Source organism: Gambusia affinis, linkage group LG07, assembly GCF_019740435.1.
Source record: "Gambusia affinis linkage group LG07, SWU_Gaff_1.0, whole genome shotgun sequence".
Taxonomy (NCBI): domain Eukaryota; kingdom Metazoa; phylum Chordata; class Actinopteri; order Cyprinodontiformes; family Poeciliidae; genus Gambusia; species Gambusia affinis.
In genome coordinates, this window is record NC_057874.1 from 2,152,668 (window position 1) to 2,167,525 (window position 14,858).

General features: G+C 39.3%; 1 protein-coding gene across 1 annotated transcript; it reads right to left on the reverse strand.

Annotated features, from left to right (window-relative positions):
* Positions 1 to 111: 111 nt before the first annotated feature.
* txnrd3 (thioredoxin reductase 3) lies at positions 112 to 14,188 on the reverse strand. Its single transcript, XM_044122311.1, has 16 exons — positions 13,824 to 14,188; positions 11,564 to 11,624; positions 9,937 to 10,046; positions 8,454 to 8,561; positions 8,211 to 8,283; positions 8,009 to 8,128; positions 7,773 to 7,915; positions 7,270 to 7,385; positions 5,283 to 5,508; positions 4,993 to 5,085; positions 4,528 to 4,604; positions 2,925 to 3,081; positions 2,720 to 2,827; positions 2,190 to 2,285; positions 1,977 to 2,111; positions 112 to 917 (listed from the first exon to the last, which is right to left on the reverse strand). Exons 1-16 carry the CDS (start codon positions 13,938 to 13,940, stop codon positions 855 to 857), a joined length of 1,803 nt encoding a protein of 600 aa, XP_043978246.1. The 5' UTR covers positions 13,941 to 14,188; the 3' UTR covers positions 112 to 854.
* Between the last annotated feature and the right edge of the window lie 670 nt (positions 14,189 to 14,858).

Below are 14,858 nucleotides of genomic sequence, written 5' to 3' on the forward strand. Positions count from 1 at the left end.
TAAGCATTATTTCTATTTTTCAAAACATAACTGTGGAGTCAGCCTGCATTAGTAATAGTAAACTCCCTCAAGGTGTGTTCAAAGACGACTCGGAAAACATGTTACCACATGTTAAATGTGAATAAAACTTTTATTAAGTGTGGAGGAAAAACAGTGGTCTAGAGGAGTTTGACTCTAACAAACTTGTCATTTATACAGATGATTAATGTCCCACAGTGACTGAAGACTGAATGTACTTTATATACACAATGCAGAGGCAGAACACACAAGATAAATTAACTGTTGATACAACTCAGGCCAACACAGCTGTTCAGACTGAAAATAGTAAAAGCAGATCTTGAAGCTTGTAGACTCAGAAGAGATTATGTTCTCTTTGAAATTTACTAAACTTAAAATGGTCATGTTGAACAGACTGATGTTGAATTGAAGAGAAAACATGTGGAATTATGAAGGTGATGTTCACATGCACTAAAGCCACACGTTAAGCAGTTTTCAGGCTCTGCACCCTCTGCTTGTAAGAAGTGGAGAAGAGTTGGGAGGGGTTTGGACGAAGGATTGGCGCCACCATCGGGTTCCTCTGCAGAAGGACATCGATCCTCGCCCACCTAAGTATGCTAGGTTATGGGCCAGGACGTCAAACACTCCAATCACACGTGTACGTTCCCGTAGGTGTGTGTGCTGGAGCTCCTCTGACAAGCGGACAGACCGATGGAGGCCAGGAGAGTAACCCCGCCGATCAGCAGGCCACCTTCACATCAGACACTTAGTGCTTTGTATGACGTCTAAACAAGCACCTTTGACCCCGGGATAGAGTCCAATATGAGAGCAGCCTGCTAAACAGGCGGGGTTTAACCTCAGCAACCAGACTGGGTGATGTCTCCACCAGACCTCTTCGACACCTCCAAGGTGGTAAAGACCTGCAGGAGGAAGAGGCAATCGTTATGGGAACGTTTCTTGGTAAAAGGCCTGGAGAAGCAGGCAGAATTATTGGCACTCCAGGTAAAGATTTGTACTTCGATTTGAAGTACAGTGTCAGTGTGTCAAAACATAGAGAGAATAAGGTCATGTGTCTTTTTTTTTTTTTTCTTTCAATTTGTTTTTAAATTCACCAGACCTCTGACTACTTCCTGTCTCTAGTGGTTTACACACCAACAACTCCACACTTTATTTGACTTGTCAGCAAATAAAGTGACAAGTCACAGATAAAAGATCAAAAGATGTTACAAAAATTAAGATTTATTTTAATTGCATTAATTAATTAAATGTAGCCTTTAAGACTCCATAGTTGGTGTTAATGTCTTCAAACAACACATGATTACCAAGTTGTTGTTTTTTTTCTCTCAACTTTAAACATTTGACTCAAACATTGGATGCCTGTCCTAAACGATCTATTGTTCCAGTAATTATTGTAATAGCCTATAAGATTGTTTTGAGACAATTTTCAAGTGATATGTTGATAATGGCATAATCCAAGTTTGTCCTCTGAAAACACCAATACATGTACATTTTGGAAAAAAGAAAAGCAAAAAACATACAAGCACTGGAGCCAGAAAATATTTTAAATATCAAAAATAAAAACCAAAATAAATAAATACAACTGGAAAACCATTTATAACTTAAATCATAAATAAAATGGATTATAAAGTCTCTAAGCAAAATTGCCCTTCAAAGAACATCAGCAAGGAAACAGAACAACCTAATGTGCAGCAATTAGCCCTGTTACACATTAACATAATGAATGCCTAATGCTACTCCTTTATTAAGCTAATGCACCCTATTCATCACAACAATAGAACTGATCCATAATTCAACTCAACGTCTTCTTAAGACAATTAGAGATCGTCTAGGAGACGATAACAGAAGCATGAGGATGCTCACACAGGAAGTAAAATATCCCTTTTTTACGCTTCAGGACTCAATTTTTAGTGACATTTTAATCAGAGGGAATGAAAAAAAGGTTGCATTGCTTCTCTTACCTCAGCGCAGGTCGGGTGGATGCCGATGGTGGCGTCAAAGTGCTCCTTGGTCGCTCCACATTTCATGGCGGCACCAAAGCCCTGAGTCACCTCCCCTGCGTTTGGCCCCAGGTAGTGGAACCCGACTACACGGTCCTGAAAGGCGACAGTGAAAACAATAAACTGAGTGGACAGAACAGTGGAGAGAGAAGAAGAAATCTGCTGAAACCGTACGCTGTCCAGTTTGTTGCAGATGATCTTGGCGTAGCATTGGTTGTTGTCGCGGCCTGGCACAGTGTACTCCAGAGGCCAGAACAGACTGTGGTACACCTGTTGTACAAAAATCTGCGTCAGACACGTATGTGGAGACATTAACTACAACATTTAGCCCTAAAGCTGCAGTATGTAACCATCATTTCACAGATCATCTGCCTCAAACTGTCACAACATGGTGACAGTTGTAGCAAATATGTATATATGCTTTTTTTTTCTTTTTAAAAAAGTTACATACTGCACCTTAAATATGTTCCAAAAATATTTAAAAAGTCATTCTAAAAAGGCTACATTTCCTGCTTACAACAATGAATGAGTGCAAGTCTACAGATGTTGAGACAAACTGCTTAAATCAGCCTTAATTAAAGGAAACTAGTCTGATGATCACTGGAAATATTTTCAGGATTTTATTTGAACTCTTATTTGACAAGGAGACAAAGTGGACAGGATCCCAGTCAGCTGAACCTGATCAGATCTGATGAATTATTCACCTCGATGTTGTCTGGGCCGTACAGCTCGGTGGCTCTCTCCTCTGACAGGCCACAGGCTCCGTACTCCAGTGGGGTGAAAACTGTGGTGGGAACGTGGACGTAGTCACACTGCACACAGACGGACACGCACACAAAAACACACACGTTTATCAGGGGGCCCCGCACCGTCTTAGAACCCGGACGGGCATTAGAGATCAGGCTGTACCTTGATGGTGGATCCGCCATAGAGACGACGCGCCAGTAACTTCCCAGCTTGGATGGCGACGGGCGTCAGCTCCCACTTTCCCTCCAGAATGTCTCCGATGGCGTAAATGTGGGGAACGTTGGTCTGTTCCTCGTCGTTTACTGGAATCTTTCCATTTCTGGGAAAACAGTTCAGCAGGTTAGCAAGGAGGGAAGGAAGAAACGCTAAGACTAAAACTCATCTAAATACAACAAAGGCAGAAGTTCAAGTCACCATTCATCATCAATGAGGTGTTAACATTCATCAAGTAGTTCAAATTAGACATATTAAAACTAGAATAGTAGAAAAAATAAAGCTCCTTTGTTGAAGATTCACAGACACACAAAGATAATTACAAAATCAGTCTTCCATCATGCAAAGAACATTTCTAGGATTTAAGGAGTCCTGTCCTAACAAACTGTAGAGAAACTCACTGAGTTTAACTTCAGTCACAATAATCAATGCAACACTATCGGGTCCGTCTACATGTGTGAGGTCAACAAAAGTCACCCTGTAGTTGCCAACTTAGCAATTTTGTTGCAATATTTCATATCTCATCAATGTCATTGACCCTTCAGCAGGTCAGTGACAGTAAACACACACACACACACACACACACAGGGCACAGAGATGTCTAAACATTTTAGTGGATGGGACAAAATCATCAAGTTCAAAATGTTCAAGAGCCACTTTTTATTTTCTTTTTTACTTTTCTTGTCTATTCTTAGCAACAAGAACATAATTTGGTCACTATTTCTTTAAAAACCTTTTGCTGCATTTAGTTTCGATTAGTTTTATAACTCAATAGAATGCAGATTTGGAAGCTCCAAGGTCTGATTTTAAGTAAAAGCTGGTAGATATTTGTGGTAACATTTATATTTACTCAAATAAAAAAGAAAGCAAAAATAATGAAATAAAAGATTAATACTTTTTGTTGAATCTAAAACTTTCCATCTCAAAACTCAGTAAAATGTCTCATTTGCATCAGACATGCTTCTATTTAGATTATGAGCCAGAGCTTTAGTTTCTATCCTCGTGGTTTACTATACACTGGAGAACAGCATACCATGACACAGCAAAGATAAAAAAATTGGGTCTAAGGTCAGCCTGAACACTAGTAGATTTCATGAAGAGAGTGTTAATATTTCACAGGCTCATTGATACACACAGCAGCTCAGACTGAATATTACTATGATCATAAGACCAGCGCATATGACTGAGAACAGCTTCAGGCTCAGCTGCCAAGTCATTCACAAAAAGATCCTGGGGTCCAGTCAAAGGCCATTCACATCTGTTTCAGGATTAAGTCATGAGAGAAAAGCTGAGCAAAAAAAAAAAACAAAAAAAAAAAAACAAGAAAGGGAAGGTTTTGATCAGAAAACTTTAGCAGTTCACTTCCTGTTAGTAACCACATGCTGACAATCTCATTTTACCGACCAATCACCTTTTACATCTCCATAACAACCCCCTCAACCCAGCACCCTTCAGCTCCCCCAGCAGAGCCAGAAGTGCTGAATCACCGTGACTGTACATCCAGTCTTAAAGGGACAGCACAGAGCAAGGCAGTGCAGCAAAGGAGTCTTACTTTGGGTTCACTTTGACCCCCGCCTTGTCCAGACCGATCTTATCGGTGCACGCATTCCGACCCACTGCGATCAACACCTGAGGGACAGACAGAAGGCCCGGTTAGTTACAGGAAGTCCTCCGGGGTGGCTCATTTATTTGCATAGGCTTGGCTGAATTTAAATGGAGACAAAAAAAAAAAGAACAAAAACAACAAGAAAAAAAACCCTGGTAGTAAATCACTTCCTTCCCCATAGAAGCTGCAAGGCTGCTAAAATTAGACTCAACAATAACTTTTTGTCAAACTTTAACCTGTATGGTCACAAAATAAATGTAATGACAAATTAAACAGAAAGGGAAAAAAATAGTTTGAATTTCATTAAGGGGGAGGGGAGAAAAAAAAGTGTAGGAGGAAGTGGTTCAGATTTCAAACAAACAGACTGATAAGGTGAAGAATGTTTGATCAGCTGATCAGAGATCTACACACCGTGTTGTACTCGTCCTCAATCGTCTCGTCCGTCTCTGTGGATTTGGCCGTCACCTTCAGTCTGCCGGGGTTGCCTTCCTCCAGCTGCTCGATCTGACACACACAGACAAATGTTTATTCACAGCTCGGAAAATAAAAAAAAAGATCAAACAGGGTTCAATTAGAAGATACGCACAGTGCAAAGTCTGCAACAGCAGAGATAATTTGCAACTTCCATTACACAAAATACAAGAGTGACGTGTTTTATGGGAAACAGCAAGGAGACCACAGACATGTGCCCATACACACACCTTCGTTGGCACAAATTTGCGGATGAATTTGACACCGTGCGTCTCCATGTGCGCTCCGGCGCGGTTGGCCATGTCCTGGTCGAAGCCCCTCAGCAGGATGGAGCGCACCATGACGGTGACGTCCAGGCCCAGGCCGGCCAGGAAGCCGCCACACTCCAGAGCCACGTAGGACGCTCCGATCACCAACGTCTTCCCCGGGCAGTAGGACAGCGAGAACAGGTCGTCACTGGTGAACGGAGCAAAAACAACACAAAGCACAACTCAGGAAATCATTAAATCCCATTTAACAGACTGGAATTAGCAGTCTGTTAATTCTGTATTGTATCTGTAATATCTGACAATATCTGTATAAGTCCAGATACTGAAACAAATCAATGACAATTTGTGCTTTGACCTTTGTTTTCCTGTGTTGGCTGATATAAAACCTCAGATATCAAACCTCAAATACTGGTATCAGAACTGAAATAAAGTGGATCGGTGCATCACTAGGTTTCTCATTTCGAGCTTGAAGTAGTTTTAGAAAACACTGTATGACCCCTCCTCCCCCATTTTTAGGATGTTTAATGAACTTTGCAGAACAATAAGTTTTATGATCCACAAATCTGGCTTTCATAATTAATGTCAAGTAACTTACTTTATAAGTACCAATGAAAATGATGCAGCAGTTTCCAGCTCTGGGAATATTCTAGAGTTTAAAGCTGAATTCAAACTCCAAGTTAACACCAGCAGCCATCTTAACACCAACACTCAAAAAAATAGGCAAGCAGGACTTACTAAGTAATTTAAAACATTTCATCTAATAAATGCTGAATCTCATTTTGTTGTATTGTGTTTAAGAAGATTCAACAGATGGAGGAAACTATAAAGCTGAGGCTCACTTCACCAGCAAACATGTCAGTTATTCCGTATTGAATCATAAAGACTGTTTAAGAGCAGTGAGTTTATCTGTACATTCTGGATGTTTATTAAATAGATCTGCAGGCTGTAGTTATGGAAACCATTTCAAACAAGATTTATATTTAGTAGCAGCTGGTAATATTAGAAGACAAAAGTATCTATACTATTAACTAAATACATTCAGCTAAAAACGTGAATGTATTCAGACCAGAAACAGTTTACGTTTCTGGTCTGTTGTCTTAAATAACGCATAAGGATGAACAGATACAGTAATTTAATATCAATACCCAATATTAATATTTCTGTTCCTGTTATGGCCAAGAACAGATATGAACACTTTTCACTAAACTTTGGGGAAGAAAACATGAGACCACTGCTTCTCTGCTTCAGTTAAAACTCCCCACAATCCTTTGCTGCATCAATATGAAATGATCAAACAAATACCACATGACCAACCTGCTCACAGTTTTATTTAGTGGACTTACTACATACATAACTAATATGAGTAACTGATGTTAGTTTTTTATTTTATTAATCCACCTGTATTAATAAAACAAACCATGACTAGAGATATGCAAACCATTTTATATGAGATTCATGAACAATTAGAGATATTAGAAGGCCAAGCAATGTTTAAAAACTTCACTGCAAAAATGGGATTTATATGTTGAGCTCATAAAGCAGCAGGATGTCGGTCCACTGACCTGCATTACTAAAACAGAGCAAAACACTGCAGCTGAGCCAATGGTTTTAAACTGGCTTATAAAGACATTTAGAAATTCAGCCAAAAAAAATAAATCTCTTTTGGAATTAGAGGCATAGGGTCCTACTTTAAAAAACCCAAAATTACTGGAGTTGTCTAAACTATTTCAAACTGGGAAAAGAAAAACAGGCAGGCGGCATCAAGGGACAGCACAGCCTCCAGAACTACAGAACTATGGGTGAACCAGACAGACACAGACAGAGTCCACCTTTAATTATAATAATAAAGGGTTTGTATTTACAGGACTGACAGCTGGGCAGAGCACCCCCACCTCCCCAATTGCTCTGTACAGAGTGTGTGTGCGTGTGTGTGTGTGTGTGTGCTCACCTGGTGATGCAGTACTCCTTGTCTCCAGGGACTCCCAGGTAACGCGGTCTTTCCCCTGTGGCCAACACAAACCTGGCTGCTGTGTAAAACGTCTCCTTCCCTCGTTTGTTTGTTGCCTGACAGAACAAGGAAAATCATTTAAAATGTTTACACCACAGAGCTCTGATCACAGACAAGATGTAAAACACTGTTTTCTGTGTGTGTGTGTGTGTGTTTGTCATGTCTGTTGTGTTCCTTGGTCTTCATGATGACTTTGGTTAACTCATGTTCATAGTGGACTCTATTTAGGGGTGCCAGAGTAAACTGGGCTGAATATCTGTGCAGGTGGTTCCTAAGGTTCCTTAGTTCATGTATTATTTTCCTCCTCAGTTACTGACTACTTAGTTTATCATACAACTCCAATAATCACACCCTCCAGGATATTGCAATGTTTTTTTGTGATTGTTGTGGCCTAAAATTAAAAAAGGTCATGATGCATGACTCCACAACTATCCACCATTCACCTTGATTTTGTGTGGTTCAATGAACTCTGCATAGGCGTTGACGTAGTCCACGTTCTTGTCCCTCAGCGCCACCCTGTAGCCCCAGTTCAGAGAGCCAATGTAGTTGTTGACTGCATTCTTCATGGTATCCCAGTTGTGTTTCACTGCAGGCAGACAGACACACAAACGTCGTTAAAGCCAGGTTCCTCTTTCAGAGACCGGTTGGGTGATGGGACCTCAGCAGTCAGCAGCCTCACCCGACTCGTCAAACTCCCAACCAAACTTTCGTGCGTCCTGGATGGCTGTAGCCAGCAGGGCCGTCTGGTGCATCAGCTTCTTGGGGATGCAGCCGACGTTCACACAGGTTCCACCGAGACCTGAGGAAGACAACAGGGTTTAGATTAACAATGGCTGCCCATGAGAGAATTTACTAGTTGGGCTTATGTCAAAGCGTCTCACCCCATGTGGTCCCTGTTGGTGTGGGAACAACGTAGTCCAACACCATCACCTTCTTTCCCAACATGGCAGCTTCCTGTTAGCAGTAGACCCAATGTTATTGTCATTGAGTTGCATATTTCAATCCTCTTCTAAATCAGATTTTACAGTGCACTAAAAGTTGCATGGCTCAAGAGATTGCTGGCATTTTATTTCTACAACAGTAGCCTAGCAACCGCAGCAGAACAGCAGAATCTACTAGATCACCTTAGAGCAGGCCAGGCCTCCTGATCCACCTCCGATGACTATGAGGTCGTAATCGTACGCTTCCTTTTCCCCACTGAGGAGCTGCTGGAGGCTGCCATCTTTGTGAGCCTGATGCAAACATGAACACAAAGTTCCCACAATGCACTGGTCAAATGAAAACCAGAGGATCACACTACACTGGCATGGAACAACTACAACAGTCAACCATGTGTTTACATCCCACTGAGTTACAAAAATAAAAAATAAAAAGTCAGATTTCACACAACGGAACTGAGAAACAAAGGTCATTTATAGTTTGTGCCCGTTCTCTTCAATTTCCAATTTTAGGTACACTTTGTTTTGCTGCAGCAGATAAAAGCAAAGCAAATCAATTAGGAGGAAGTTGGAGGACTCTACACTCAGTCTATAAGGAGTGGAATATGTTTGGCAGATGGTTTTAAACTACTCTGTAGCTGGGTTTTTTATGTGCATTTTGAAGAATGTGATTTGAAAAGGTTGAGAAAACGGCAAAATTCAAAATAATCTGCTTGATTTCCAGACAAGAGCTAAAGAGCTAACGGGGAAAGAGATTTACCCAAGAAGTCTTGGCGTAGCAAATGCTCTGTGCCTTACCAGAGGCATGAAACTCCAGTTACAATGTCCAGTGGACCATGCTAGTTTGCAGCTTCTACTTCCTGTGTATTACAGGAAGTAGAATTATGTGTAACTTTAACATCTGGTGAATCACACGGTGTAACCTGGTTGAGTTGCACCAAACCAACTTCTTCTTTGCAACATTTCAAAAGTTTGCTTATTAACCAATCAACAGCAATATACATAAGTTAGACACACTATCAAAATCAATAGATTATACATCTGATAGAATATTTACATTTACTAAACTCCAATCCAGAACCGCACAGCATTCTGGGAGATGTTGGCAGAGCAAATATTTTACCCAGTCAACTTCTCACAGCAAACTAAACAAGGTTTGTGGGATCAACTAACTCACTCTTTGGTTACCTAGCAACAACATGTTGAGTAACTTGCGCAACAGCAACAGATTTTGCAACTGTATCTCATAAATGCTTAAAAATTTAAATAAGAAAAACTTTAAAAAAAACTGGATGAAATGAGACAAATTAAATCACCAGTTTGGCAGTATTTCAGATATTTAAATCAAACATCTAATCAATAATTATTGACAATCATCAATATCGACTGGTATGAAATGCTTTCATCATGATAAGTTTTTTAGTCATGTCTTCCAGCCACAGTTTCAGGTAAACCCTCTGATTTATTTGGCTTCTGATCTGATGGCCATTCAGTTGTTATTTTATAAAGTTAACCATGAATTCAGACAGCTGACTGAAGCTGGTTTCTAACTGATCTGTTGCCTTTTCTCAGGCAGCTTCTCAATAAACCACATGCTACAGCTGCAGGGATGTCAGGCTTGTTCAAACCCCACATAGGACCCTCTGTACTGAAGTCATTTGACCCTCACCTGCATGGTTTTGTCACAACCACCAACATGCGTCTTGTTGATGAAGACCTGAGGAACTGTCCTCTGTCCAGTCATCTCCAGCAACATCTCCTGGTAGTTGGATCCATTCTCTGGACAAAAAGGTCATGTGTCAGTGTGGGGCAGGTTTGTTGGGATTATGTGCCAACAAAATGCAAAACACTTAGAGCAGCAGAACAACAAACTCTTCTCTACCTAGTGACACCCTTTATATTTTGTTCCATTACGTTTCTTGTTTTATATAAAGTTACTGAAATACAAAGAAAATAAAGAAGAGGAAACAGAACTCCTAAACAGTCTTTACTTCCTTCAAAATAAGAGCAGGAATATAGATGGAGGTCTAGATCATTTTTGCTGGATGACAAATTGTCCCAGAAGTTGCAGTGACAAATGATAATATTGTTTTGAGAACATTTTCTAGTAATATTACTCTAATGGAATAGTAATGCAAGAACACTTTAAATTCTAATCAACATCTAACATAGGAAATGGAAGAAGTTTTACATTTCTAAAACAAATAAAATGAATCATAAAGTCTCTGTCAACATGACTGTCCTTCAAAACAAGGTCTGGTTGAGATCAAAACACCAGACTGAAGACTTTTATCATACAGTTTTTGGAAGAAAAAGAGAAAAACCTTAAATCACACAAATAGAAATTGTTGAGCTTGTTTTAATTTATCGCGCCATTAATTGATTGCTGTCTTATTGGGACAGGCCTATAGACGTCCAACTATTCAAAGTCGACAGCCAAAATGTCAACACAGATGTGGGAGTTAAGAAATAGTTCTGTGTGCAACAACCGGCCCGGGTGGAGGAAGTTTATCAAGTCATCAGCAGTTGCTTCATCTCCTGCTTCAGCCTTGGATGAACAAAGTATTGGACCAGAAATGTTCATCTGCCAGCTTGAACGCCTCACATCAGTGCTCTCAAACTGACAGCTAACATTTATACAAAAAACTGTTTCTTCATCTGAAAGTCAGCTGGAGTTCAGAGCGGAAACAGTTCTGGTGAAGGATGTGAACATCAGTCATGTTGTCATGGCTGAACGGTCATTTCCAGCAGAGTAAACTAATTAGTGGAAGCAGCTCCATTAACCAACTCTCTGCTCTCAGCATAATTGAAAAAGGTTAAAACAATGTTCAGCCAGAGATGTCTCACTTAGCATGCAGACAGTATAGATCATGATTAACTTGTCTGTCATGTGACCGCTCACTATCCATGTAACACACAGCGGCCATGTAGCAGCATCTACTGCTGCTGATTGGCTCAAACTTTCACCCAAATTAAGAACAGCCAATCACAGCTCAGCGAGTGGCTGTACAAAACTGCCATCCATCTACTAATCTACAGGCTGAGTTGATTCTGGTAGATTTGGTAGGTTTTTACTGCTCCCTGTCTGCATTTGAAAACAAGAAACAGGAGCTGATACTTTTTGTCCAACAAACCACATCATCCTAATCTGATGCTGGAGCTTTTGCTCTGATTCAGACTAGAACAAATACAATACTTTATTTAATGTCTGGACTGATACAGATATTAATATTGGCCCTTCTCCAGTTCAAAGGTCAGTATCAGGTTTGAAGTGAGGTCAAAACGTCGAGTCTTACCCATGAGGTCCAGCTCCATCACGTTGAACTCGATTTTCAGTTCCTTGAACAAGTCCTTCACCTGCACACAAACAGGTTTACACTTTGAAATAAAAACATGTTATGAGTGATGAAAATATTCAAAAGGGATCCGTTTCTAATGGAAACAGACGAACCAGAACCAGAACCAAACAGAACCGAGATGGAAGCCTGTCACAGTACCATTTAATCAAATGATGAATTAAAATTGGGTCGATGATTTCCATTCTGTTGATTCATATTTTTTGAGGGGTAATTCTGTTTACAGAGACTTCATAATCCATTTTCATTTATGCTTCTGTTGGATGTCGTTTTAGGTTATTTGGTAATTTTGGATATTTTAAATATCTTCCAGTTGCAGTGATCTTTACAAAATTAAAGTTTGTTTTTTTGTGAGAGTGAACTTGCATTACTATTAGTATTTTTCAAAATAGTCTCAAAATGATATTATTGTTTATCGCAATAACTGAGATAATTTATACAGTAAAATTTGTTATGACAGTCCTACCAACCTGCAGCACTGTGCAGAAATTAGGCAATTTGTTTTTATATACAAAACTAAACTTTTTTTTTTCCAATTTTCCAGAGACTCAAGATGTCCAAAAAAAACTAAATGGTACTAAAGATGGAAGCTATGGAAATCATTTTATTGAAATGAAGGGACAATATGGTCAGATTAAGATTTCTTCATGATTCATATTCCCAGTTACAGTGACGGGAAAAAGTGCTTCCACAAAACTCCTACATTTTAAGTTATTTTAAAAAATAGGCAGAAATAAAATTGTTCTTTTCTTCTGTAGATATTTCCTCAAAAATAAGTCAACAATAATAATCAATCTTATCTGACAAAACCTCTCAAAGCACTTGACGTCACCGAGCAAAAAACAGAAATAATAAAATAAGTTGTCTTCGTTTAATAAATATAAAATAAAAAAAATTGGTTCACTGCGATTTATCCGACTAATCGCTTCGGCATATTTAAGTGTTAGAATGACCTTGATGAAATCAAGACCTAAATCTGATTCAGAGTCTCACAACACAGCCAGACGATTTAAAAGGAGCGGCATGGCGGATCAGCAGTGCTTGGTAACGACCGATGACGTCATCCAGAACAGCACAATCTTTAGTCAGAGACGTCTATAGATGCATTGCAACACTGACTGCTACTGAAGATCCTTCCAGCCCCATCCACAATTCAAATTCAAAATATTTTATTGATTCCAGATGGAAATCAAATGAATATACTTTGAAGATAGAAAGCTACAACAGCATTTCATTTCCCTTTGGGATAAATAAAAGGACTTTTTTACATTTAATTTACATTTGTTAAGAGTTCCCAAAAACGCTTCAAGTCTTAACAGAGAGGATGAAAACAACTTCATGCCACACTTTTAAAGACTTATTTGTAAAAAATGTTGATAATCAAGTTTGTTTCTTTTTGCTTCACACTTATGGACTTCTGTGTGTTATATCATTATATTACATACATTGAGGTTTTCAGCTACAGTGTAAAAACTTATTTTGCTTGTTAGGTTTGAATATGTAGCCAAAATATTATTTGGGTATAATCAATCAGGATAATACTGTTAGCCCTGAAACTTTATAAAATAAAAATACTGATAATGGTTCATGAAATAAAAAATCAACTTACTACATCCTAAAGAAAACTAGAATTACAGGAAAATTTTCTTCTGGAGGAGTTTCATATTTTATTTAGGTTACCATTAATTAATGACAAGATGCAAGATGTTTTTGTTTTTTTTTTGTTTTTATAGAATATGCAAACTAATGCCGTGACATATGCCTTATGGTACGTGACTACAACAATGCGGACAGTTGACTCCCACTACTAGACAAACCCTGTGCAAAAACAGGTTGTCTTAAGCCTAGATTTTTAAAAAAAAGAAAGAAAGAAAGAAAGAAAAAACGAAAAAATAGTCAGGTATGTCAAGAGCGAGACATTACGCAAGCAAAAGTTTTGCCACATTTAGACTCCCCAAAGCGAATACGAGGTTTGTTCGGTTTCAGATTAACCACTGCGTTTAGAGATGTGAACAGGCAGATAAACTATATTAAGTTTGGACTGCGTCTTAAAGAGACAGAGGCCGAGTGGCAGCATCGACGCAAAGCTCCAGCAATTAGGCTGAGCCCATCCCATACGGTTCGCGGGTGAAATATCGAAGTTTCCGACCCGGGCTAATAAGCAAGGTCTACTCAATTAGGTTAAGCAAAAAATACTTACCTGGATACAATACGGACAGTAGCTTTTGCTGAAGACCACCACTTGGTTAGAGTCGATAAGCTTCTGTATCTTAGTTTTGAGTTCATTTTTGCCGGTGTCCTTTTCGATGGGAGGCATTTTTCAGCTATTTCCGTCTGCCTGCGCAAAGCAAGCTCCGATAGACGGCTTTTCAAAAATAATAAACTAAATGCTAACTACCTGCATCAGTTACTTCTCCTTTCTAATAACGCCCCTAAAGCCTATAAGGGACGATAAAACACTAGACACAGGAGGACAGTGAATCTGCCCTCGATTCCTGTTGCTGCTCTGAAAGCAGGTAGTAGTCTATCATCCGCGCCAACAGTCTCCAGCATTTTCTTGTCTAACTCCTATGGGTGCGCTTGTTGTGTGTTACCGTGTTCACCGTGCGGTTCATAGAGAACTGTAGGGAACTGGAACAACCCCGCCCACGGACCAAATAGTGTGATACAAAACGAAGGCACTGTGAGATACGTCACAACGTCGCCAGTTAACACACGCCCATTTAGGAACAAATTACTCAACTGATATGTTAAAGTGAGAATACCGTGGAAATAAACTCAATTATGTAAAGAAATAATTTACATAATTGCATAAAATCTTACTAGTTATGAGAGCTAAATGTCTTTAGCCTCAGATTAAGACATTTGTCTTTATCAAATGAAGATAAAGATAAAATATCCCAACTTAATAAAAGTAGCGTAAAGAAGCAAAAAGAGAAGCTGTAAACTTTATTTTGTTATTAACTAATACTGTTTAGGGTAAGAAAGAAAAACGTCAGAGATGACCAAGCTTATGTTTCGATTATCTCCTCGAAACAGTGGAGTCTTTCGCCACCTGCTGGTTAAAACACGCTAAAACAAAACTTGTATACTGCAACAATTACTTTATTTTTGGCAAAGAGCCAAAAATATTGACTTCCAATCTTTCTGTCAATAATGTGAAACTGGGTAAAGGCTTCATTTGATTCTGCGTTGTTGGTGTTGATGTATTTAGATGGAGGTTTGAGGAAACATT

What these genes read in the sequence shown, in the direction of transcription:
- txnrd3 (XM_044122311.1), bottom strand. Translation starts at nt 13,940, where the DNA reads ATGCCTCCCATCGAAAAGGACACCGGCAAAAATGAACTCAAAACTAAG. An exon ending in TTGGGAGTTTGACGAGTCGG is followed by an intron (nt 7,916 to 8,008) that starts GTGAGGCTGCTG and finishes GTCTGCCTGCAG; the next exon opens with TGAAACACAACTGGGATACC. An exon ending in ACGGCCCAGACAACATCGAG is followed by an intron (nt 2,286 to 2,719) that starts GTGAATAATTCA and finishes TTTGTACAACAG; the next exon opens with GTGTACCACAGTCTGTTCTG.